The sequence below is a fragment of the Bombus affinis genome, chromosome 8, assembly GCF_024516045.1.
Source record: "Bombus affinis isolate iyBomAffi1 chromosome 8, iyBomAffi1.2, whole genome shotgun sequence".
Lineage (NCBI taxonomy): Eukaryota > Metazoa > Arthropoda > Insecta > Hymenoptera > Apidae > Bombus > Bombus affinis.
In genome coordinates this window covers 7,696,689-7,724,267 of record NC_066351.1, presented here as the reverse complement: position 1 = coordinate 7,724,267, position 27,579 = coordinate 7,696,689, and the positions used below count along the sequence as shown (strand labels likewise).

General features: G+C 34.2%; 2 protein-coding genes across 3 annotated transcripts in view; one reads left to right on the top strand and one right to left on the bottom strand.

The window, feature by feature from the left end:
- Positions 1 to 386: 386 nt before the first annotated feature.
- LOC126919875 (RNA/RNP complex-1-interacting phosphatase) overlaps positions 387 to 27,579 on the bottom strand; it is a 43,263-nt gene continuing 16,070 nt past the window's right edge. The window contains exons 3-9 of one of the 2 annotated variants that reach the window (XM_050729533.1): positions 25,113 to 25,144; positions 23,690 to 23,777; positions 21,309 to 21,388; positions 9,713 to 9,756; positions 2,851 to 2,911; positions 2,388 to 2,434; positions 387 to 1,505 (exon numbers count right to left, since the gene is read on the bottom strand). In XM_050729533.1, coding sequence (XP_050585490.1) covers positions 751 to 1,505; positions 2,388 to 2,434; positions 2,851 to 2,911; positions 9,713 to 9,756; positions 21,309 to 21,388; positions 23,690 to 23,777; positions 25,113 to 25,144 — 1,107 coding nt within the window. In that variant the 3' untranslated portion in view covers positions 387 to 750. The remainder of the gene's footprint in view (positions 1,506 to 2,387; positions 2,435 to 2,850; positions 2,912 to 9,712; positions 9,757 to 21,308; positions 21,389 to 23,689; positions 23,778 to 25,112; positions 25,145 to 27,579) is intronic. The other variant, XM_050729534.1, reaches the window with a different exon arrangement.
- LOC126919896 (uncharacterized) lies at positions 15,138 to 17,508 on the top strand. Its single transcript, XM_050729584.1, has 5 exons — positions 15,138 to 15,270; positions 16,095 to 16,312; positions 16,728 to 16,796; positions 16,905 to 17,089; positions 17,424 to 17,508. Exons 1-5 carry the CDS (start codon positions 15,209 to 15,211, stop codon positions 17,427 to 17,429), a joined length of 540 nt encoding a protein of 179 aa, XP_050585541.1. The 5' UTR covers positions 15,138 to 15,208; the 3' UTR covers positions 17,430 to 17,508.

Genomic DNA, 27,579 nt, shown 5'->3' with positions numbered 1-27,579 from the left:
CAAGTAGTCCTTAATAAAAAAAAAATAGATTTTTTAAAAGAAGGTCGCTCGAAATGACCTGTAAGGAAAGAAGCCGACCGAGAAATTAAGGATTCATCGTATTTGCAGTCATAAAATATAATTAACGAGCCATTTTAATTATCCACACGTATTTAAAGATATAATATACAGTGTTTGCAAATACCGTACTTAAGGCTAACTCTGTTCGAAAGATTTATTTTCACTATAAAACTAAGCACAGAGATCGAACTGTAATCTTTCAAGTCGGAATTAACGATAGCAATAATCGCCTGTGGTCAATTAAGTACTAGATCATAATCCTCGGGCACGAGTTATTTAAATAATTAATTACAGAAGGAGAATGGTGATGGATTGGATCATAATAATATCATCGACAAAGTGTATTTATTCTCAGCAAAGGATGAAAATACTCGTCAAAATAGTATCAAGGAACATGTTGCATGGGGTAACGAGAAAAGGGCGTCGTATAGAATGACCATCAATCGTACTGTACAAGTTTTCACATTTCATATAAACACACTCAAAGTATATCTTTATGCTTCTTTGCTGTCCATGTCAAACAAATTTCCATAGTCATGTTAATTAGTTGCCGTTGTCCATTCTCGCAACTGCTTGCTCCTTTAATGGCTAACGAAACCATCGCAGAAAACTGCCAATTTCGGTAACAGCGAATTACACGGGATGTGGAACGTTTAAGTAAACGTATCATGACTCCTAAATGGCACGTCGTCACTTGGTTTGATTGAATTTTTCTTTCGTTGGCCGCCTGTTCGATTGAGTCGAGGCGGCGAGTAAATTTTCTTCGAACGTATCTACCGTGAAGTCCTGTTCTTTCACTAACTTCGGCATTATCCTACTCATTTGGCTACTTTGCCTAATAACACCGGTGGGATTTCTAGATAACGACACAATGCCATTTCGTATATTAGATTTCCGTTTTTGCCCTTGCAATCGTTTCAAAACAACAGGTTGCGTTGACGAAGAATGTGGAAGGGGATGTGGAGGGATTTTTGGCGGTGGTAACCGAGTCGGTGGAACATGAGGTAACCTTCCAGCGGGTGTTCTGGACAGACATGGTGGCGGAAAACCTGGAATAGGGAATGCGAAACCTGGTCGAGGTGGCGGTGGACACATGGCTGGTCGCAGTGGCGGTCTGTACCTGAATGACCTAGGTCCGTACATAGACGAAGGACCTGGTGGCGGTGGTACCAACGGCATGCCAGGTGGAGGTAGCATAGGACGAAAGCCTGCTGGCGGACCGCCAAAACCGAAATGTGGCAACGAAAATGGACCATCTTTTGTGAAACCGCGTCGCGGTGGTACGGGACCTGGCGGCCCCATCGTATATGCTTGGGTTGGGTGTGGAAGCCAATCCCTTGGTCGCGCTTTGCTTTTACCCGTTTTGCTTTTCTCGCGGGGTATATTCTGCAACGCGTATATATAGTTTTCACGCTCGATCTGATAGCCGCGAGCCTCTTCGAATGCTGAAACAAATACGTAAAATGCGCTTGTGTAACAGGTATAGAAACAAACGGGAAAAGTTAAATTTCAATAAACATATGAATTTTAGAAAGGAATTTTTCTTTAACCTATATTTTTCCCCATTTTTCGCGTGTATCTATGGCAACGTAGTTGACCTTATTTGATGCGTTCAATATAGATAGAATTATAATCTGTCGTTATTAGACTGCGAATATTTATGCATTTGTGGGAGACTAAAATGTGTACGAATCCATGGCATGCGCATGACATACAAAACTAGGCACAGTATTCATCAAAGTAATGTAGTATCGTGGACAAAAGGCCTAAGATATCGGCTGAATCGTAAACAATGTCGCGAGAGCCGTGGCATCGTCGGGTACATCAATGTGTCGTCGGTCCTTTCAAGTGAACAGTTTCGTGGAAAAGGCCTGCGTGACCCTGGCCACGGGCGTTTTCGGGACACGTGAGCGATAGGGCGGGAAAAGACAAAAGAGATGCTAAAGGCGGTGTTAGTTGAGACGCCGGCGAGAACGAATGCAAAAGGCGTGCAGTGAGTCGAGAAGCGAAAGCGTGCGAGTGCAGATGTCGAAGACGAGAGTTATAGAGTTGCGAGAGTTATTTGAGCGGAATAAGACTTTTGTGTTTTAGTTCAAGTTGAACATTTATCGTTCTCTGTCCAATTAATCTCTGTTATTTTCATTTATCTTAATAAATAGTATTAGGAGAATTTTACAAATCTAAATTATCCTAATCCTATCCTTTTTCCGATACTGCAGTAAAGTATTCATTATAACATTTAGTAGGTGAAGTATATATATATTTATTTAGTTCCTATGTAATTATGTTTATAAAAGTATGAATTTTGTAATTTATGGTTCACTTACCTTTTAAACAGGCATCGACTTCCCAACCTAATTGCTGTACAAGATACCTGTAACAAAATAAATGAATTTATGTACATCATTAGTTTTATTAATTTTATTGCAAATTAATAACGTAGTGATTTTGTAAAATCTTATATGTATATATTAGGTCATCCCATAAGTTCGTGCCGACTTTTGTGTATACATTTCATATGTCGATTTATAAACATACGGCGATAAGGGACCAATGCGCTTGAAAAATGGGAAGAAGTTGTACAACGAGAGGGGGATTACATTTTTTCATGAAACTGAAAGATATGTAAACAATCTTAACATATATAACCGCTCGAAAAACGGAACGAACTTATGGGATGACCTAATATATATACATATATATATACATATAATCTTTCAACATGTAAAACATATCTGAGATGATCTTTGATAACCATATTTGATATTTTGCTTAATATAGTATACTAACCTACAAATAAGATATCCCGAACGGTTTACGCCATGAGTGCAATGAACTCCCACAATATCGTCTGGAACAAAAGAACAAAGCAGCAATTGAATTTGCATTCAAGTACACATTAGCATTGTACATAGAGATATCGCGGATAACTTAAAAGATACAAAATTTTACATTTAAGATGCTCTCCAGTCAAAAATATACTACAAATAGTCACTACTATAATCATTATATTAATACTTCGACTAAATTCTATTCATTTAAATATTTTCAAAACAACCAATTTTTCAATAACATGAAGTTATATATAGTGATTGATGTTTAGCGCTCGTGGCACGATGGTGTGCCGACTATAAAATATCACTTTCGAAGGATCAACCTTTTGGTGATATACGAAAACCGCTTTGTTCTCAATTACACTATAAAGCAAAACTATACGATACAGATGTACTTGCACACTGTGAAAACCATGTGCGAGAAATCTTACGAAACTTCCACTCGAAGAAACTGAATGTTTGGACGTCCCTTTAAACTAAATATAGCCAATTTACTTAATTGGTTAATCAGTGCCTATCGTGTCCCTTTGCACGACTCTATCTAAACCTCGAGCACTCCCCATCAAGTTGGTGCAAGTCACGGGTCCAGCGGCGCGAATTAGGCCCAAAAAGCAATTTCGTTTGCTGATTGTCAATGTGTTTAAGTACTGAGCTACAGGTTTATGACACGTCATTACTATTAAGGGTGCAGAGGCGAAAGCTTAATAACTCATCTGGCCCGCAGATGTGCAATTCCGCGAGCGCAGAGTAATTTCTAAGCTTCAACCTTTTAAGCAAAAAGATTGAACAACGATAGATCTGAAATCTATAGTAAAAATAGCAATTATGCGTCTGCCTGTGTCATAAATCTGAGAAATCGAAGAAATACTTAACACCCGACTCAATAATTATATTTAAACCAAAGAACCGTAATAAATTCACAGAATAATATGTTCGTGTTGAGATATTAATATATAAGAATAACTAGCGACGTGCATTCAAAGGTGTTAACTGTAAAAAATATTTTCGAGGGTTCGGTGGGTTAATGACGTAAGAAAAGGATACTAAAAAGATGTACTCGCGCGAAGCAAGTCCAATAAGAGGAGCATACATAAGGCGAGACGTACGATTCCACGGGTCATCAATTTAGCCCAGAGCACAGGGTCGGCACCTCCTCAGGTTCAGCAAGGGGCTGATTATAATATTACCGCAAATTACCGGTAAAATCTGCGACGAATACACGACGATTCGTGACTCGACTCGGCGCTTTCACGTAAGGGCCACAACACTGATGAAAGTAGCCGCGTAATAACGATCGCCACAACCCTATCGCCTCTTTTCTCCTTCAATTTCATCCTCCGTATTTCCCTTTTCCGCATGAGCTGTGGATAAGTACCGAGCACTTTAGAGCCACTTCGTACCTCTTTACCTCGGGTTACACTGGGAATTAAGTGGCCATCGAAGATCATGCGATATGTTGTTTGACCTTGGCGAGCTTCTTAAAAGGATCGTTCGCAGAAACGCGATGCGATTTACACGCGGAGCGGAAAGTTTGATACTTTAGCACTACTATGCAATATACCGGTGAATTTAACAGCAAGCTGTGGAAAATTATATCTTCGATGTTCGCAAGAAATGTAAAAATCAGAATGCGCCCTTGGATATCTTGATATGGCATTCTCAGCACTGAGAATAGTGAAAATACCAAAATACGCGCTCCGTTCGCAAGAATTTGACTTACAGTAAATAAGATAAACGCAACAGATCATTACGGTCTTGGTGAAACCTGTGTTCCGTATTGAATCGTTAATTTAAAATTATAATAAACTTGATATGTCTCATTTGGCACGTTTTAGTACGAAGAAATTTATACATACTACATTCACAAATTCGTTTATCCGTTAATTAATCAATAGTTTGTTAGAGTTATTAATAATGTACAATGCTGCGCACACACGGCATGAGGAATGAACATGTTAACGTATAATATTATACAATGGTACATCAATAATTCATTTAAAAAATATGTCCGATGAAAAGACATTTAACAATCCATGAGAAGAGATTGAGAAACGAAGACATGCGTATTTAATTCAAAAGAACGCGGACACACAGAAATAATTCAAGGTTGCCTGTTTTATACGTGGAGAACGAGCAAGGCTGACTTATACCACATTCCTATCTATCACAGGGTCATCTCGTTTTTGCATACGAAGAAACATATGTCGCGCAGAAGACAGGAATATTCTCAGAACACGTCGGCATCTAATGTAAATCTAGAGCGTGCACCCCTGCGGAGCTCCGACATACTAAGTCTGGTAAATAAGCCGATCTTCAGAGAGATTGCCAAAGACCTACGACCTTTTCTGATGCGCTGTATTGATTTTCACAGATGATTAAATATCCAGTAATACATCTTTTCCTTCGGTAATATCAAAACTATGACATAGTAATTAATATCTTTTAAGCGTAGGCTCTCGTTCTAACGTGTTCAATCTATTGTTACCCGTGGTTGATGATTATAGTCGATGTTTCCGTTGCTTAGATGTTTCTCAAACGTAACCTTGATTATCAGTATTAATTGAAATCATGTTGGTCAAGCGATCAATCTTCCTATACTACTGCGTAAACGAATGGTTATGGTTCTAGCTAAGGAGTGGTCATTCATTATGCGATATTACATCAATCAGTCAAAACAAATGGCATAACTAAAAATTACATTCTCAAGATTATTCCTTTTCCTTCTTTAGAACATCTCTGATTATCGTAAGGTTACGTTCGAATCGCCGAACAATATCTTCGATATGGAAATAATATTTTTCCCAGTACCAGAAAGGTCTTTCAGTCCTCTAAAACGTAAGAAAGAAATTCAATGTAAATCCAATCCATGTTTCTATTCACCTTAGTGGCGGACGAGTAGGAACCAGGGATAGAGAACAGTTATGATATCGATTTCGGTTCTTAAAACAGTTATGTGCTATCTTTATTCTGAATAACTGTTATAAGGAACCGAAATTTATCCCATATCGGTTATACAACCGTTATTTTCTCGCTTTTATAACAATTCTAAATTGATTCTCCATTTCGTATAAGGATTCCATTTATTATTTTAAAGAAACTTAAATTTATTAATCAACAGATTAAGAGATGCTACTACTTCGTAACATGAAATATAAATGGGGTCGAGGATTATAATATAAATATAAATGGGGATATAGGATCCAAAAAATAGCGGTTTTAAAATCATTATAAGAAGTGGTAGGTACAGTAGATATTCGGAACGAATTAAAAAGTTTCATTTAATGATTGATAATAAAATCTGAGAATTGTTGTCAAAACAACTTGAAGTTTAAGCGTAATTGGTCGGACAAGGTGGTTGCGAAATAAAAAAAGGGGTATATAGGCAGAAGGGTAGAGAGTACCTGGTATTGCATGTCAGTCCTTGGTAAACGTTAAGGTTGGTTTTCGGGCTACTAGAGTAGTCGCGAAGTACGACCCGAAGCGACGTGGTTAATGTGGCAATATGATATATAAGCGGGAGGTATGTCGGCTCAAATAGCCTCTGGTAGAAAGGGACCATGGGTTCCCCTTTCGTGTTCCTGCATCTTCTAGTAAGAGCGTAAACTCCTCTGAAAATATATGTAAGAGCCGCTGAAACGGGGAAGGACTTTAACGTCCAGTCGTGCGCGTACATAAACATGAAAATATCGTCGATACATACAGAGAACGCGACGGCTTTTCGGCCAGCCGATTACTGCCGTCTTAAATCAATCGAACGATCGAACTTCTCGAATGTGCCTCGTATCGCTGGCTCTACACACGAACTATACATGTGGAGCATCGCAAACGCGTATAAACGTGCACCTATACACATAGGTGATTCGTCGAGAGTGCTACATGACACGCAGGATGGATGCAAGACGATTAACGACATCTTATGTTCCGCGGCCAATAAATCACTAGCCACTGTAAATGGACTCGGCTTACTTATCTCTCACCTTGCGTACCTTCGTGAAATGCCGCTGCCAGAGAAATTATAATAACGTACTCTCACGGCACGTACAACCGCGCCAGTATCGCTAACAGCCTAGATATTATATAGGCTACTGTTCACGCGACACCTTTAATTATACAATCGCGAAAGTTCATTGAAATGATAAATAGTAGTTACCGGTGTATGGGCAGGCAAAATAAACTTGCGAGAAAATGTAGGAATCCAGAAACACGTGGTCGAATATAAATCACTGATGCTATGTTACGTCTTACGTTAAACTGGCTCGAATTACACCGGATAGAAATAAAATCCACTAGATGGAGTTGTTTACGTAACAGTGCAAGAAACAGTGCTGCGAAGAATTGAAATCCCTACGAGATCTAAATCCACAATTCATATAGGTAGAATGCAAGAAATCTACATATTGTCCTCTGTGATTATTCATTGATTGGTTAAAATTCTGGCTTTCTGATAGTAAATTCATCTTACAGTTAATACGATATTTTGCACTAGCTTTAAAGACGTAATTTACATTTTATATTTAATCTCCTAATATAGCACTGCCTAACGCTTCCTAATATAGCAACGATAAACTTTGATCTTGATTAATGTCTAATATTAATAACATCATCATGCAATTTAGATATGTATTGTTTATAAATACACCTTATAGTAGGTGTGTAAACAGTTATATATATCACATCGACGTTAATAAGTTATGACAATACATTACAATAATACAAAATGTTATCTAAACATATATGATAAACTTTGAAAATTGGGGTACATAAGTTATAAATTATTTATGATATTGCCAGTGGAAATTACTTACATATTTACTGATTCTTTTTCGATATTAATCTTCTTGTATAGATATTAATAAAAAGTTCTATTACGTGTTACAGCCTTTTAATATAAATTATTTTCAACGCTTCTAATGCAGATCTAACATACAATGTTACCGCGTTATAAAAGAAAATATCCGCGATTATTATTATCAATTTGAATGTAAAAATGAGAGTATTTATATTTATGTTAGGGTAATTAACTGTACATTGAAAATTACATTAAAATAAATTGCGGGAAAAGATACAAATGAACGTTTCAGAAGCCCGTAATAATGAGGAAATATATCGAAATTGCAATTAAGAGTTTCTTCTTTTACACTGTGGCGTGTCAATAGGATAATGGGCGTTGGATGGAAGGTATTGATAAATGCTAAGTGACGGTCAATGGATGGTCGATGCAGCGGCGTCTTCGCTTTGGAATGTGTTTCGACACGTTTTTCAGTCAGCTCTCTTCCGAGTTTCGCTTCTTCGATTTGTAACCTTTCCACGAACATTTTAAGCACTATAAACAGTATTCATTATTAACATGTACATCTTTTTTCGAATATTACACGAAGAAAAGACAAAATAACATGAAAAAAAATATGTTACTTGATGTTTCTATTTTATATTGTGTATAATTCTATAAGTACCACACAAGTTTTAATCTTTCTTATAATGTAACTTATAGATTTATTCCATGATCTACTTATATAATTTAAAGATATTCTTTATTCTTTCACTAATTTCTTTCAAAAATCGAGATCTTCTAGAATATTTTTTATTACTTTTATGTTTTTTATACTATTATCTAATATAAAATAGAATTCAAATTTTATACTGTTATTCACACACTATAAAACTATCATAACATATTTAACAGTATAATATTATCCATGTAAAATTGTCACAATTCTGTCACATTGTTCATTGATCTTGTCTGTCTCGTGTATATAAATATCAGATCGAGAAGGTTTGGAAGAAGAAAAACAGAGATGGAATAGAAAGGAAAAAAGAGAACGGAAAGGTCCGAGGAGGATGAGAAGCGAATGAAAGAAAGAGGAAGGAGAAATGCCAAAGGAAAGTTTCTGCTCTACCGGTTGATAAACGGCGGCAGATAATTAACAACGCCCTGGTATACGTGGCTGTGCGTGGGCGATCCACTGCTTCAGAAACTCTGTCCAGATTCGTAGCGTGATCACCGTCGTCATTCTCATTTTTCCTGGAAATCGTTTCTTTTTTCCCAGCCGCAGAAGCCAAACTGCATTTTACAGTTAAAATAACCGTACGAATGTTTCAGGTTCATTTTCATGGACTTAACCTTTACCAACATAGGAACACGATGATTTACTCAGATTCTTAGTTTCTTCCATAAACTATTTGTTGAGATAATATGTAACGTACGTAAATTATTTCTATAAATCACTGAGTCTAGATTGCGTTATATAAATTGCTACGTTTTAAATCGATGCATACATTACTTTCACATCGCAATACGTAATATTATAAAAGCCATACAACTCTCTTGTCCAGACATACGTATTTTGTAACTACTTTTATCTTATTGTCATCATCCGTAATTAACATCAGAAATTAGTTACATTGTTATAGAGCGTGAGTGTGTATTTTCAGTATTGTATAATGCATAATTACAAGTTTAATTTAAAATCTAAATTTAATCCGATTAATAATTAGAACCATTTTGCATTATATTCCTTCTTTCATAATAAAAAATCAATCAAACGACAAACAATTTCCAATAAAGAAATGTAATTTAAGAATTTTAGTAATTTAATTTGTTGTCGATATTTCCTCGAAAATTTTCTAAAATGAAAATTTATTTGACATTGTTCAGAAGGAAATATTTCAATCCTTTGTAGTTAAGAAAATGGAAGCATTTTTCGAATAAAGAGTTGAGGGAAGATATTTGGAATGTAGCATATTAGAATAATAGTAGACAAGATTGATGATATTACAAGTAGAATATACAGAGCCAGTATGATGTAATGCAGACTCACCTTCACCACAAGCTGACATAAAATCATCCATCGTTTTAAGGAATCTGAAAGGAAAAAGAACACATATATTTACCTTTGGAAAATCAAGAAGACGCGTATTCCGAATTTCATAAAATTTTGATTACGGGAATGAAATGAAAAAATGTAATGTAATTTTTTCTTCCAAAGAATTTTATCAATTTTCATCATATTTTAACATTTCTTTTACGATTATTCTTGAGAAATTATTACAAAACTTAGAAAATTCTGGATACGTGTTTAACTTGCAGAGAATTTTTCTTACGATTATTGTTACACTATAGCTGCAATTATTATCTCATTATATTGCAGTTTGTGACCAACAAGTTGTTTTTGAACGTAAGTTGCATTGCGTCGATTTATATATATTAATGAAAGTTACTTGAAAGAACGTAAATTATTATAAATTAGTTGCAGATACTATATAGTATCTATACTATATGTGTTCTTATAATTTTTATACTTTGTACTTATTAGGTAATAAGTTGTAACAACAAATTATGACTATATTGATTATTTCAAATAAGTATAAAAATGGAGTTTATACTTACGATAACTGTATTTCAACAATTTATATTGTAACATAAATTAATGTTATAATGACATGAAAACGACATGAATCGTCGTCCCTGCAATTTTGATTAATCTACTTATCGTAAATTGTAACGTAGCATGATGGGGGAAATTTCATAAAAGTTTGCGGATGTTCCTCATGCATAGAGTGTGTAATAAGAACACGAGGAGGAGCGCAAAGCGAGCGGCGTCCTTCCCTATACTTTCGCGTTACTGATAATTTTTCAAAATAACTACAAATAGCGATCGAATTTCCATGGTGTCGATAAAAAAATAATCAGCTAAATCAATATTCAAATATGGTAACCGGTCTGGAGAAGTGACAGTGTAATAACTGCGTAATAGGCATGCAGGGACTCCGTAGCAAACGAACGAATATGGTAATGAAGCTTAAGAACGTGAATGTTACACACCTTGAATTGCAACGAATACACCAAGAATGGGAATCCACGTGTCAGGAAAACATTAACAAATGGAAAAATTGATTACGGTTTGTATGATCAAAATATTATCATATTATATTGTGTTCTTTGAAGCATACGTCGATATCGTCAAATTGAAAATTTAATTTATAACCAATAAAATAAATTTTCATCTTTCTTGATAATACATGAGATATAACAAAACACTTATTGATTATTAAACAATTTCATTTAATCGTTAAAATATAAGGGAGTTTATAATATGTTTTCTTTCTCCTTCGTTTAAGCTATCACCGATTTAATTCAATTCGTTAATCGTAGACTAATTTATGCTTAAAATTAATAACGAATGCAAAATAATACATTTTTCCTCTGTCATTATACGATTTCTGTAGATTCATTGAACGGCTCTTTCTTATAACGCACAGCAAAGGAAATACTAGAGAGGAAAGATACGAAAGGAGGATGAGAAAAAGATCTCTGAAACTTTGCAGATTCGAAGATAGGATACCGCTTGTAATAATTCATTGGGCGGAGTCGTGCGTCGCCATCCCTTTTTTGTCTGTCCGGTTAAAAAAGGAGAGAACGGGAAAGGGAGGTCTTATTAACGGATTAAGCCTACTTCGGCTACTCGATAAATTATCGCAAGGTGTTCATTCCCCTTATACATTCCGTCGAGATTCCAGAAACATTCCGAACGCGCTCGGAGATATCTCGACTTTTGCTTCTGCTCCCTCCAGCCTGATATTAATACGACTTTAATTTCTCATCTCGCTATTACGCACGCTTGCATTTCAGTTACGACGTTTACGCTGAAATCCTTGCATCTTCGATTAAATGGTATCTTAAATTGGCCAGCTCGTTCAAGTAATTCGTAATATTGCTGGATAAATCGCACGAAACGACGTTTATGGTGGAAGTAGTCGCTATTAAAATTATCCGTATGAAGCATCTACGCAGCTGCTTAATTTTATATGCACGTTTTATATAAATAAAGATAACTGTTGAATTTCTTTTCGTTACAAATAGAAATTCTCGTGAAGCATTAAGGATCAGCGTTGCTGACGTTAACGCAACAATTCACACTCAAATTTCGAAGTTTTCAGATCTTCAAATTCTTCGATCTTCGAATCTACAAATATGTTATTACGCAATAATGTTACGTTCGCGTGTTTTTTACGCTTTATTCCGCTGCCTAGTTTTCTGTGGGTTGAAGAATAATGCTTTGGAAGGAGACTTTGTTCGATTAACCTTTAGCAGAAGTAGTTTTATTTTGTATCGATTTAGTGTATCTTTATTAATAAATTCACCAACAAAAGAAACGAAAACTGTTCTGATAAGCATGAAATCGTTTCGATTTCTCCTCCTAAATATATCTACGATGAGGTTGGTTCCACGAAAAGTTATTACTCGTCATTGTGTGAGAATAGGGTGGCCCAATAGTGCTTCTCTATAGAGGCTTAATAGGACCGTTTTAGTGCCTCTGGTCCCTTTTACCTTTAACGTGGACTTCCTATAACACCGATTAGACTAACACGATTACAAATGGTAACTCATTCACCGACTTAGCAACTGCTTTCCATCGTCGTTCAGTATCGATACGTTATAAGAATAGGGATACGCGCGTAACTTATTACGTATCCTCAGATCTAATGGTTACCTGCTAGTAGACGAGAATTTTTCAAACTGAACTGATGGATGATCGTATACGACATAACTGATTAAAAAAACATGCATTAAAATTAATTTAAAGAATACATTATTAAAATATATTAAACATTTATAAATATATAAAAACACTATAAACACTATATGTTACTAAAAGTATTCTTAATATATTATACAATACATTATAATAAGAAAAATATTAGTAAAATATATGTTTGTTACTAAAAATGTTACTAACAAATGCACAAAGAATAATTTTTAAGCATCAAAGTCTTTCAACGTCCTTAATTGTTATATGCTGACAATGCGTCATCGTGTTATAACTGTGTAACTATAGGATGGCTATTTCTAAAAATGTGTAAACGCATACTTACGGTCGATGAATGATACGACAACTTTACAAATGTTTTGACGTAACATGAAAGTAGATTCTTGCATTAATGTATCGTATGCAAGTTAATTCACGAAGTATTTCAGTATGCTGATAGAAACTAACTCAGACGATAAAAGACGTTAAATATAATTCACTCGTGTAAACAGATAAATTCAGATTATTATTTCAATATACGAATTCCACAAGTTCTTTAACGCACGCGTTAACGGAATAACTGAATAAAAAGCCTGTTTATTTCTACGAATCGTAGTTCCTTAACGAGCACATGTGGTAAATAGCGGCAATTAGCGTGAAATATACATGCAATATAGCTTCTTTTTACATAAATTAATTATCAATTAAATTATACGATACTAGAAAGATCTAATTGCATTTTGCAATATCCTACATAGTATTGACTTGTTTCTTCTCTGTCCCTCCCTCTCTCTCTCTCAGATATAATTTTTAGATTAAAAACTCAAATTTCTAGTGTGCTCGAAACGATATTTGGATGAAAAATCCTAATTGTTCGATTGGTTAAAACAATTTTTAGATTTAAATTTATGTATCATAATATTTCAAGTAGGCACTACACGTTCTTCCGCGTCGAGATAGCCGAACCTCGAGAAGACACATCTATCAGGAAAGAGATAGTACCCCCTGAGAATGAAATATCGAAAAATGGCTGCCGGAGATCCGCGCACCGTGGCGCCGGCGGTATGTGAAAAATGACGAGCGTTAAATTAATTTGACTTCGAATTTGAATTACAGATTCGACGTGGACGTGGAGGTGTCTGCGGACAAGGCGCTTCGCACCCTGTTCGCTTGGAATTTCCCCATTGAAAGAACCAGCTATCGAAACCGGGCATCATCAACGCGTTCCGATCATCATTGCCGCTGTTCTTGTCATCGTTAACGTTGTTCTTTCAATTCTTTTCATCTTTACCGAAAAGTCGATCTCACCGGAATTTTACTATGTAGAATGGATGACCATTATAATACTTTTATAATATCTATCATCCGACAGTAATATTATTCTTCTCAACTGGCAATATAAAAAAGTATCTGGTACTTTATTAACATTTAAATGGAAGGTATTTATTGACACATAAAATGGAATAATTTCTTTCCTTGTATACCCATTAAACTTTATTAATGAATATCATTTCATATTTAAACTTAAATTTCTTTACACGTAATATGACGATATTGTGAAATGATAATTCATTAATTCGTTGTAAAGTTTATTATGCAGATGAGCGATATGTAGATATGATAATATATTAGATTTTATTAGAAGATAAATATAATAAGTACGTTATATTCGTAGATCGTCGTACATTAAAAATTATTTCTCAACTTTAATAAATTTTTCACAGGAAAATATCGAAGACTTTGCAAGCTTCGTGTATCAATTTATGCACATATGACACGTGTTACGATATGTTTATCACACCACGACTGTGACTGTATAACGTATATTGTAGCTACGTTTAATTATTATTATTAGCCATACTGGATAAAAAATGTCTTGAATTACATATGCATAAAGACAATTTGCACATAATTTTGTTAAAAACTAAATGTACGTATATATAATACATGTAATAAAAAATATCCTCTATTGTCAACTTTTGATTTTGCACGTTTGGTTTTATTTCTTGCATACTGCAAAATTTGACACGTTACAATGGATCTTTTCTCTCGTTCATGTAAAGAAGCCTTAACTCGAATACCAGGAACATCGAAAGGGAGCTGCTGCTGGCCACCAAATCGCAATATTTGGTCTGCATGAAATCATAAAAACTTCAATGATTCTACGTGTTACACAGTTCAATCGAAATAAGGAGATGCTCGTGAAACTGCGGAATGACGTTTACGGCAGCATGATAGTACAGCAGAAGCGAAGTTCATTTGAATATCGCACGCTGTGTGGTCTTGTACACGCGTATATCGCGCTACATATACGTTATGTATAGCAGATACATGTGTAAAATGAAACTAGAATTGCGATTAGGCGCTTAAATTAAAGATCATTCGAATATAAAAAATGCTTACTAAAATTACTGTTTAACTTGATTGAAAAAGACTTGCTGTATAAAAACAAGATAAATCTCTTGATATAAAAGTTAATCGTTATTTAACGATTTCAAATAGTAAAACATTATTATATTCGCAATTTAAAGTGTAAGAGTATGTATCAAGTATTAATTATTAAACACTAAATGCATCATGACCAATAGCGGGAATAAGATAATTCTTAGACTTACGAATGAGCAATCGAACCAGGCGGCTGGTAAAAAAAAATATGATAGTTGAAAGTAACATTACACTTGTCAAAATGTGATTTTTTAAATTATCCTATACAAAATAATTAACTTTGGCCACAAATTCAAAATTACATGTCTTATATTTATGATCTAATTCACATTTTACTACGCTATGTGTTCTTGTAACAAACAAGAATGCACCGATGATTTTGTCAATCTTTCGTACGAACCAGAGTGAGTAACCTATTTTTAATTACCCATAAAACGAACATAAAAACATAAATATTAATGTATTCAGCGTAAACATGAACATAAACATAGATAAACAAAATTATTAAATGATTAAATTTGTCAGTCGCATGTTTCATTAATCACTCACGATTATCATAAATAAAGCTTCATACAAGGAACACATCTTTCGCCACACGTTTCTTCCAACTAAAAATTTATAAGAAAGATAAGAAAGAGAAGATCAATGATTTAGGAGCAAGCATAATATAATATAACTTTTTTGATCTATTAACCTAGCAACTTTTTTAATTACGAGATTAAAAACTGCTAGAAGGATACGTTAATTTTAGCTATTCACTTTTAGCGCTTACGGAATGTAAATATAGTATAATTTATTTTTGAAAAAAAGAAAAGTCACGTATGTCCATATATTTACAATTTTAATATCGAATTAACCTCATCATCTTTGGTTATGTTAAACATTACCTACACGTTAAACTTCACATGTTTGATAAACAGACAAATAATAAATTATTCCATTCTTAAATAGTCTTAAATACGTAATTACAATTTAAGATTTATTAGTAATTATGAAACTAAAATAAATGGTATGTGCTGTCAGGTGTCAGTCGTACACGAAAATATCGTTTAAATAATATAAACAACTATAATAATAAAATGTTTTGAGTTAATTAGCAAGATGAGAGTTTAGAATGTAAATGTAGATATTATGTCAACCGGAAGACATCCCAAGTCAAAAGGCAAGGATGATAATAAATAATGAAATAAAATAAATATTTATAACATCATTTATATGGTATTTGAAGACTAAGCTCGCAAGAAGCATCATGGCGCACACCAGTAGATCAAATCGTTGAAGACTCTTATGACGAATATTGCTCGCCTGCCTGTGCAACCCCAGTAACCCCAAGAACTCCTGTATCAACCCGACGAGAATTCCGTACGCCAGCTGCGCCACTTAGAGTACTCAGCCAACGCCGCGATCTGAGACAGGGAGTAGCTGTAGCATCTCGTCGTTTGAATTGTATGTCAACCAATAATGTAAAACCATACTTATACATTTCATACTTATAATAATGGCATTATGATGATGTAATGTACTTGTGATTCTGCGAGTTTCGATCATGTTTTTGATAGTACGAGTTGTTCACTTCTTCAGAGCAGATCGGAAACTTCAGGTCTTTCTTTCTGAAAATTCTACAAGAGTGTCACGTCTGTTTCGAGGAATGTTCACTGAAACGGTGGAACAAAGAGCGACGTACTATCAAAAACACGGTCGAATCTCAAAGAACCACAAATACGTCATCCAATAAATATCGTGAAAGTTTAACCATTTAAAAAACTATTACATATAATCATAAAGATACGGTAATATGATAGTTTCACAAGCTTAATTATTATATCAAATAATTTTTTTAAATCAAAATCACTGTCCACAGACGATACTATAGCAGCAGGAGACATCACATTCGATAGCCTGGACACAGACGATAGTACAGGCTCTTCCCGTAAGTTATTTTCATTATTTAATTATCCGTGTATATTTTAAAACGCGTGTTTCATTATCTCGAAATTATGAGGAGTAACCGGATTTTGACATTAATTTCTGCATCTAGAACGAATTTTACGCGGCATGTTTCGATGTGCTCCTTCGTCTACTCTTCAAACTCTTCCAACTCCCCAAACTCGTACAGAGAAACTAGCACAAACATCTTATCGACTTCGTACCAGACCATTACCACCAGAAAGACAATATCTACCCAGAATAGCTAAAATGACACCTTGTGGAAAATGCTTAAGAGTAAACATCATAATATGCACATATAGGGTATTGCAGGTACTTCCAGCCACGATTTGTCAGTATATTCTATGGGTATAAATTACTCACTAATTACTCAATAATTACTTACTAAAGGACAAAAGTGTTACATAAATACAGATTGTTGGAAGATTTATTAAAAGTGGGAATACATAAGAAGGAAGATAATATTTTCCGATTTCATACAAATAGTGACTTTTCTGTAGGGTAACTCTGATCTTAACAAAATCTGGCTGGAAAAATCTGGAACACCCATTTTAAGCTGATAATTAGATGTTCGTACGAAACATCTAACGCTTTCGATACTAATTTTCAGATTTGAAGACAACAAAATGAAAGACTAATCGACGAAACTAAATTGTAATTCATACAAAGTATAATTATTACATTTAGAAAAAAACGTGGTCTGCTTTCTCTAGACAAATTGTAATCCATAAGATCAATCTCGAAGAGGATTTTTATATTTGAAAATAAAACTATTTCTTCGTCTTACGAAGATATTGTACATATCGTGCTAAACATTTCGAATTGCTTGTACAAAAGATATGGAAAGATGAATTTGGTAGCAGAGTATAAAGAGAAATTCTCTATGTTTGAACATGTTTAATGCATGGATCTCGTGGTCGTAGATAAGTGAATGATTCACTAATATTTGTATGACCGTTTTCTCGACGTGGTATGATTATAGAAGTACTCTGCAAATACGCTTAACTGTTTTTCAATTAGGACCACAATTGTCCGCTTATACGAGCAAACACGTGTCGTTTCTATTGCTTCACCCAGTTTTCAGGATTATGTATTTTCAAAAGAAAGCAAAATTTGCCACTATATCCAAAATTCTATTTAATCTTGGATCTTGCATTGTAGGTTATATGTCAAGCGATGATAGGTCAGATTGTAAATGTTAATTGCAGATTTATAGATAGAAAAGTGGCCTTGAAAGTCGAAATTATTCATCACAGTGTTCGTCGTACGACGTAGGTACACCTACGTTTTCTCTACACGATTTTATTCATGTGGGGAATAATAGCAACACGAAAGAAGGTAACATAAACAAAATACCTTGTATATTACAACATGTTATAAATTTATAAAAATAGGTATCTTCTGTATATTTGTAAAACATGTATCTCGAGCAAATGTGAGCAAATGTCGTGAATATATGAATATACAAGTTTGTATAAACATAAAGTGAAAAAGAAGTTACAATCTCACCCAAAAATGTCCATATTTAATATAGGCATTACTTTATACTTTTATTTATTTTCCTATACTTCATTTGCTGTTCCATTTTTGAACGTATACGAAAATTTTCCGAATCGAAGCAATGCATCGATAAATATTTCGAAAGACTTTACACATTTCATATGCAACAATCATATTTAACGTATGGAAATCGAAGTAGAATGTTCACATCAAAAAATGAAATTTTACTTTTACGCGTATAAATGTTGTAATATGTAAATTGAGGCGATCGGACAGCGTCGAGATTGAAAGAAACGCAACACTTTCTTGAAGGAATTCGTGGTTGGATATGGGTCGAATAAACCCATCTCAAATATTTTGATACGTATCATGTCCACCATACGAGAAACGAGATTCTGTGACAGTGTTGGCACAAAGATGAAAGAGAAACGTTTTGGGAAGCGATTGTGGGTGGTAAAAGATGCTTTACGTTCTCTCGTATGCATAATATGAGAACGTGTGCGTGTTGCTTCATACTTCCGGTGCCGTTAATTCGACCCATGGACCCAGCAAACGTTGTTGTGAGTCGTCCTCGAAAATTCCCATCGTCTCTCTTTGTTTTCTCCATCTTGGGAGCATTGCCAAGATGACGAGAAATGCGTCTCACGCTTGGGACCACCCGGATGGATCGCTTCATTACGTAAATTCGCCACTATCTATCTTCCTTGCCTTCGCTTCTCGTTTCCCAAGTACGATACTTGTTAACGTTACACGTGCTATAAGCGCTAATTTAAGAAACGAAAAAAAAATACCAACTACATTGTAGTTTGTTTATGTAATTTCATACAAAGACTAAAGAGAAAAAACATGATAAATCACATTCCTCTTTGGTGTTACCCGAAAGGCAATTTAAAAAGTCAGTACGCTATTAATTATTCGATTTTTGATCGTTCTGGTCAAACTAAACAATTTTAGATGACTCATCTATGTTGTTCATGATAAAATCATTTTATTAGGATAAGAACTTGAATTATAAAATGCCAATTACATTAAGATTCACAGCTAGCAACGATTCCTAATTATAATTTATAATTTATTTGTGTATAACTTACTGAACAAGGAACGGACAAGTTTAAAGCAACGTTTGAATGGAAATCACAATAGAAATCTTTTTAAAGATAACTTCTTTAAATGCAATAAGTATCGTTTTAAAGGTAACTGTTTATTTAAAATTAATATATTTGTTAACCAAAACTGTTGATAAAAGACAAGTACACGGTTGTATCGAAAATCCGATTCCTTTCCCTATGTCTTCACGTATTCTTTGAACATCGTCAGGGTATTTCTCTGTATCCGTGGAATATATGAGCATTGTCTTACAATACAAGGCAGGGAACACGTGGAAACCTATGTTCGATGTCTGGACAAATAAAGACGTCGTTGCTGAAGCGTCAACACCCACATGCATTGTCGCACGGCGCGTACATCGTAGTCGACTTGCCTCGAATCCTCACGGAACACGATTCAAACGTATTTAAGGAACCTGAGTGCACATATTGTCGACATGATAATGAATATAACGTAACGTGATCTTTGTTAGGTATATCCCGTTACACTAACTTGTAAAACTTTAAATTAAGTTGCGCTAATATATACGTGATATAATAAATTTTAAGTTTAACATTTACTCGAACTGATCGGTATAATAGAATGTAAAAACTTTGTATCTGCCTAAAAAATTTTGCATATTTCTAGAGAGTAACGGACTAGAAATAAATAATTTATACCGACTGATTAAAACGTATGTCTATATTTTGGTACATCAAGGATGCATTTAATTACACGTCGTGCTATATCCAAGGCACAGAGCCGTCAAATCTCGATTTAAAAAATCAACAAAAAACTATGCTTGTCCGGGATACGACCACGGTGAGAATCGTTGGTTGTTCACATTCTTCTTGGCTATTAACGGACGATGTGAATCACCATTTTATCCTCGAATTATACAAATCGAGTCGGAGGCTTTGTGCGGTTCAAACAAACGATCGAAGGGAGCCGAGAAACTCCACAGTTTCCGAGGTCGTTCTCTGACCTACTGCGAGAGAATTCGGAGACGAAATCGTGTCAGTAGCTTGTAATGTTACATACGTCTGTAATAGTTCCACGTTCACTTCGGAAGTTTTTACGTATATATGTGATAATTATAGAAATTAAAGTTTTTAAAATATACAGCTAAAATTCCATTTAAAAAAAAAAAGAAAAAACAGATCTCGCAAAGTTGAAATTTAAATTGTTACGACATTTAATAATTACGGCACAACAAAATTAGGCATCATAATTTACTCTATTAAATTCACCCTTAAATCCATTCTTAAATTTATTCACTGCATTAAATTCATTACTTCAGGTTCAACAAGTTAAGGTTTCCTGGACGCTGTAATACGACTCGCTATATAGTGAGTACTTTACAACCTAAATTAGTAAACCAAAATTATTGACGAAACAACAATCGTAATTTTTGCGCATTTTTCTTGCTGCGCATATTCAGAAGCAGAAGAAAAAAAGACGAAAGGTTTCAGGTTTTTTGAACGAGATGATATATAATTTTTCCTACCATACCGTTATCTGTATAATACGAAAGAAGCGTCGATTGATCGAAAATTATCGCACTGATACTTGGAAGTAAAGTAAATACGAAATGCACGTGGCATTAAACTAGATAGATTGTTTAAAAAATGTATCTATTACTATTCTATAGGCAAGCTCCTATTTAATAGAAATAGTTTCGTAATATCACTTTCACTGTATACGAAGAAATAAACGCACTCATGAAATAGTTCATTATTCTATAACTGGTAAAACTAGTAATAGATATAGTTAGTATACCTTTTAGTAGTAAATTTTCTTTCCAAAATTGAAGAAACACTTATATAATTTATATTTCAATGTATTATAACTGCAATATCAATACATGTGCGTTTGTTTAAAAAAGAAAGTCGACTTCTACTGCACTTACCTGTTCACCAAATCCACGGAAGGAATTTCCCGGCCATAAACCATAATTTTTTCATATCTAACACCAAAATTTGTAAATTCCTGTAACAAAATAATACCAAAAATAAACAAATAATCGTTAGTCACAAATTGAATTACATAAAAATTACGTTAGAAGTACATAACGATTGTTTGATCTCGCTTTCAAAAAAGAATTAATTACTAAAATTATATTAGGATAATTTTATCCAATAATATTCTTCTTAGTAACAAATACGTATAATTATTTTAAGAAACCATAAGAGAATGATAATCACTGTCAAAGAAGTCCGGCTGGTTATATTAAACCAATTATATCTGACTGATCGGTGAACATGACACTGACAACGATGACATGCACTCTCCGTTCATTTCTCCTTCATACCATGATCTCATAAAATCAAAAATTAAAACTAAAATAAATGTACCATAAAGGCACCATCTTCTTTATTCTTCTACATTGATATTTATCAATGTATATACCTACAGGTTGTAGCAATTTTAATACTATGTATTCACCACTTCTTGTACGTATTCGATAAATATTTAAAATATAAGAAAAATTACAATAATAACAAATTATAATATCAATATAATAATTTGTAAATTTTAGTGCTTTCAGAATGAGAATGAAATTGCTTAAATTAGATATTAAAAAAAATTAATAGCATCTTTACGAATACTCATGCTTGATACTAATTTAATCTTTCTAGTGAATGGACCTCTTTCCTCCAAACTACACCATTCACAGGCCAAAAATTAAGGGTTCCACTAAGTATATCATTAGGTATAATATGCTCTAATTAGACGCGGGAGACAGCAAAAGGTATTCGTGTTAATTACCGATACCTCGCGGCACCATTGATGCTCAAAAGCGTTGTAGTATTTCTAAAGCATTTTCTATCATAGATTCCAGACCTCTTCGCATAGCAAATGACTGTCCATGAAGAGAAAAAGGAAGGAAAAAGAAACACGGAACAACCGAGAAAAGTCTCGACTCCAGAACTTATTAATATAATTGATTGGTCTTAGGTTGTGACAGGTCTGACCTAAAAAAAAAAAACACATACACTCTCACTATGTGGACATGGAAGTTCAGCGATCGAGATGTCGACAGTCAGTTATTCCAAAAATCTAATAATAAGTTCATTAGCCCTCATCGTCCCTTGATCCTTCGTACAAATTAGTTGGACGCACTCGACTAATTTTAAATACCAAATAAAGCTCGGTCTGACACAGACGTAACGTTAGGCTTTCGTGAAAGGAACAAGGGGTAAAGCGAAAAAAGGGAGGCGAAGGCGTGCGAACGAACGAGCCAAAGGAAGAAAGAGAGATGACAGATAAACAAAGATAAGAGGAGAACCGTGTAAAGGAGCCACGTTCTCGAATATCTGCTCGATCAAGGAACGCAGCTAGGGATCGCTTGCGAAGAAAAAAAAAGACGAACATTTTTCGGTTTCAATTACGGAGAGATAAAAATATTCAAATCAATGGACATGATTTAGCATCTTTTATATCATTATTATAACAAATTCTATTGTAGGATCTTTACTACAATTAATTTATTTACAATAAATGGATTATCATTAAATAGATAAATAAATGTTGATTATAATGGATTAAACAGGAAACGATGGTTATTTAACGTGAACTATATACAATAACGTACTATAATTTAGGCAACTAGATAGTTAATTTGCAACACTCGTCACCACGGATCCAACGCTCTCTCTCACGTGGACCACACTCTCTCGACAACGCAATTCGCATTCTCTGACTTCTCGATTCACAATCTCTGGCTTCTCAACTAACACTCTCTCTGGCTTCTCCACTGACACTGACTATTAATCCATCTTTGTCCCTTAGCATCCCTTTGTCTTTTGCTTAGTCCCACCACGCACGTGTTCCGCAACCGCTCGTGGCCAGTGTCACGCAGATCTTTTCCACAAAACTATCCGATCGAAGGACTGACGATATATTGTTGGTCCTGTCGGCACTTCAGCTTCCTCGCGACATCTTTTATAATTCGCCCGATATTTCTTAGGCCTTTCGTCCACGATACTACACTATTTCATTATATGAAATTTAATACTGCTCTTATCATCTTAGATGATATTCTTAAAACATATATAGCTTTTTAAATATTTTAACTTAGTTTTGAATCTTGATTATCTATTTAAACATCATTGGTTTTAGTATCCCAAAGAAATATCTGAAGAGATACAAACATGAAGAAATGAAGAGAACAACAGGGTTAACGTTAAACCGATATTTAACAGTGATTACAAACATATGACAATAATCGATAATTTTGATTCTTGTTTTGTACATATAATTTTATATATTGCAAATATTTTAGCTTGCCTTTTTATCATAGTAACGATTCGTATTTGTCAAGTCGATGATGTACTTGAGCCGTGGAAATGCTTTGAGCAGTATCGACGTTGTAAATCTGTAACAATAAATATATGCAACCAAATTATAAACATTAAACATTGCAATTTCACTTACTGATTACTGCGATCATTACAAATAAAAAAAATCTCTACAAAAATTTACATCGTCCATTAAATAGTAATACAATATTTATTCGGAACATATTATAAAACACATACGATATGACTGAAACAACGCATTCATAAGAAAATAAAAACAATGAAAAATATCTAATTTGTACTAAATATCAGGAAACGTTCTAATACCCACTGTCAATGGTGTATTTTTGTGCGTTTTATATAAAACATATAAATCTTATATCTATTTTACATGCATATTTTATATAGATAATGCATGTATAATATATACGTTATACGCATAACATGCATCCACTGTCTGAAGAATTACTCTTAAAGAATGCTCTCCCTATTCGTATTGTAGACAGACAGACAACTTCATCCCGCAGTCGAAAGGGGGAGAACACAAAAAATCCGCCGACTGTCACGATGGCCTGTGTTACGAGAGAATCTTTTTCAAGGGCGCGATCTGGACAACGCGATGATATATTAGGGGAACAAAGAATCTGGTCCCGAGCTAAAGGGCCGGTATTAAACGGGGGTGTCGGCCCAAATAGTTTCACCATCCCTTTCAATATATCAAATTCTCCAAAAGCTTGTACCAGGAATGATAGCACGGGCCCGCTTGTCTCGAATAAATATTTCTCATAAATAAACAACCGTCCTGGTCCGTGTTTGAAAGTTATTAAAAAATCGAAATTTATTAGAAGACTAATCGATTTAAGAGCCATTAACGAACACCTTACGCGTTTCGACAGATTTATATCTTGAACAGAAGGAACTTGATAAAGTATATAAATTCATCTTTATCCAATGTAATTTTAATCTTAGCAAATGTTAATAATCGAATGATGTACACTGGCTCATGAAAGTATTCGAATAATAAGGAATAATAATGTAATAATAATAAAGAATAATAAAGAAAGAAAAATAAAGAAAGTAATTCGAATTTCTCAAAAACGTTTTATGTACAATTACAGAAAATATTTTAAGAGCTCACTCGAATTGTAACGAAATTTAACAATTTTAAAAATCTCTCAATTCTCTCTCTCTCTCTCTCTCAATTCTCTTCTCTCAAATCTCTCTCTCAAGGAATAACATTACTCATTTAATACATATTTGCTAAAATATGAATGCAAAAACTTATCATGTACGTACGAAGTACTTATTACATGAGAAATTTAAGAGAATATTAAAGTATAGTGTGAAAATATGCTAAATATATAATAAATACAAACTAATCGAATGACGAATTACCATACTAATCAACTTACCGTTCTTGCGGCTTTAGCTTGTTGCACAGTGCCTAAAACAAAAAGAAGAAAACAAATCTAATGAATTATCTAATGAAAGTGTATAGGGAATAATTAATAACCTCGGATATTGGCACGTGAGTTGTATCTTCACGCGCGAAGTACTTCAAAAGAGACGTTGAAAAGCATATTCGGGTAGCTGCATCATTTATGAGAGTTACAACATTACATTGACCCGTATCTACAGCGAAGATAAGATAAAATACCAGTCATCTTCTAACTAATTAATGACGTGTACAAAAACGTGAATTTCATTTAATTTTCGAATGATCGATTGGCTGCCGTCTATTGTTAAATAAAGATAGACGATGATAGTGACAATCATAATAGAAATATACATAACTTTTCAAATAATGATCGTACAATATTCAAAAATATTGTTCTAAATCTGTTATTGCACTATTCTACCTTATTTTACAAATATATTATAAATATAGGCAGTATGATATAATGAAATAAAACCATAATTATCTCCAAATTCACTTTCTACGTTATCTAGATCATTCACTGTCAAGTTGTATGATCTCAAGTTTTGTTAATTAAATTTACCAATTTATTATTAACTAATTAAATTTATTAATAGTGAAATGCGAATCTGATAAGGAGTAAACGATATAAAACGAAGCACATGATAGATTCGAGTGAAATCAGCTACATAAAAAAATGGAAAAACTTGATCGAAAAGTGAAGGGGCGGAAAGAGTAAACACACGTTTCGCATCTATTTCACATAGTTTGGATAGCGTACAGCTATGAACACGTAAATTGAAACTTTGTTTCGTCCGCTTGTAGCATCGCACTCGCTATGGGTGGGCTAATGATAATTACGGGTTTAGAGTCCGCGATCCGATTGACTGGGCGGAGAGATCGTATCTACGGATGAGTACGGAATGAGTATCGGTCGCATTAATAACGGGCTTGTGGTGAAACTTTCGTATCCAAGCATAATAATCCATTGTTGACTAAGTGTGGGACTTTGGTAGCGCTGTTATAGTTGCACCGCATCTAACTTATGGAAGTGCAAGTATTCCGTTCATACTTCTCAGATTGACAAGCGTCATATATATATAAAAATACGTACATCCTAAGCTATAAGCATTAAGATACCCACAGGAAGTGAGAAATATTTCATGAATGATTTTAGGAAATTACTAAAACGTTTAAGAATTATTACCTCGTTCGAACTTTACATAGAGATATATAAAGATTCTAGGATCTTAAAATAAATAAATATCAATATGTAATCGAGACAATTGTGCTTAGAAGATACAAAAAAAAATTCTAAAACAATTAATACGTATTACATTTATTAAGAAGTCATATACAAAGTGTTACCGTGCTGATAGTACAAGCCGAAAGGTGATGAATCTACATTAAAAAAGAAGTGAAAAATATACAATACAATTTTTCTGTATGACCGTGCGTGAAAATCCAGTTTGACAATTTGCCAAGTATTCTTGAACTTGACTTATCCTAGACTGAACAAGAGCAGATATTCGGTAGGAGGTAATACTACATTTGAAAGTAAGTCAATACCGTAGAACAGAATTTTGTCGTAAGTTACTTTCTTTCCGAGAAAATTAAAATTGAAAATTTATTATGTGCGTGTATCAGTTTCTTAACTGAACACGTTCGAACTTTATCTTCTTCAAAATTGTGCCTGAGATGGGAAAATTGCATTTTGCATCATTCACTTATTTTCACATGTATTATATTAGAATAATCTCCCGTTGATCGTTTACGCATACCTAGTTCGTAATTAGCCAAGTTTTAGTATACTTGATAAATTTTCAAACTCGGTTTTCTCGAAAACGAAGCGTCACATGAAAAAATGTTTCTCTATATTCTTGACTCATTTTTTCACGTAGGTTCATCTGTTTTCGGCTTGTACCAACAGATATCGGCAACATTATAGTTGTCGAATCTAATGCTTACTAATTGAAAATTACTTTAAATGAAAATAATTCATATGCTATGATGAAAATACCGAACGAACATGAATTTCAAGAGTAAAACAGTAAAAAGGTTGAGAACATATAGAAACGCGAAAGAGAAGAAGCGAGCAAGAAGCCGCAAAGAAGGAGAAATTGAAGCTGTGGGATGCTGCCCACCTGTAAAATTTACTAACCCTGGCCACGTCAGGGGTAGTTTATTTTTCGCACAGTATAGTACAGCTTCCTCTGGTTGAAAGCAGGATCGGTCTCTCTGCTGATTCCACCATTCAATTTCACGATCCTTAGTCTAATATACGACCGCGACTAAATCAGGATTATCGACCGGCGAGCTGCGCCTCTATTGTAAGCCTTCGTGGCGGTCCGCACGAACTCATGCAAGAGCAGCCTTTTCGTGAGTGCATCTTCCCACCACAGGTATTTTCCTATTCGTTCTACTAACTTCTTTTTGCTTTAGCTACAATCGCAAAATATCGT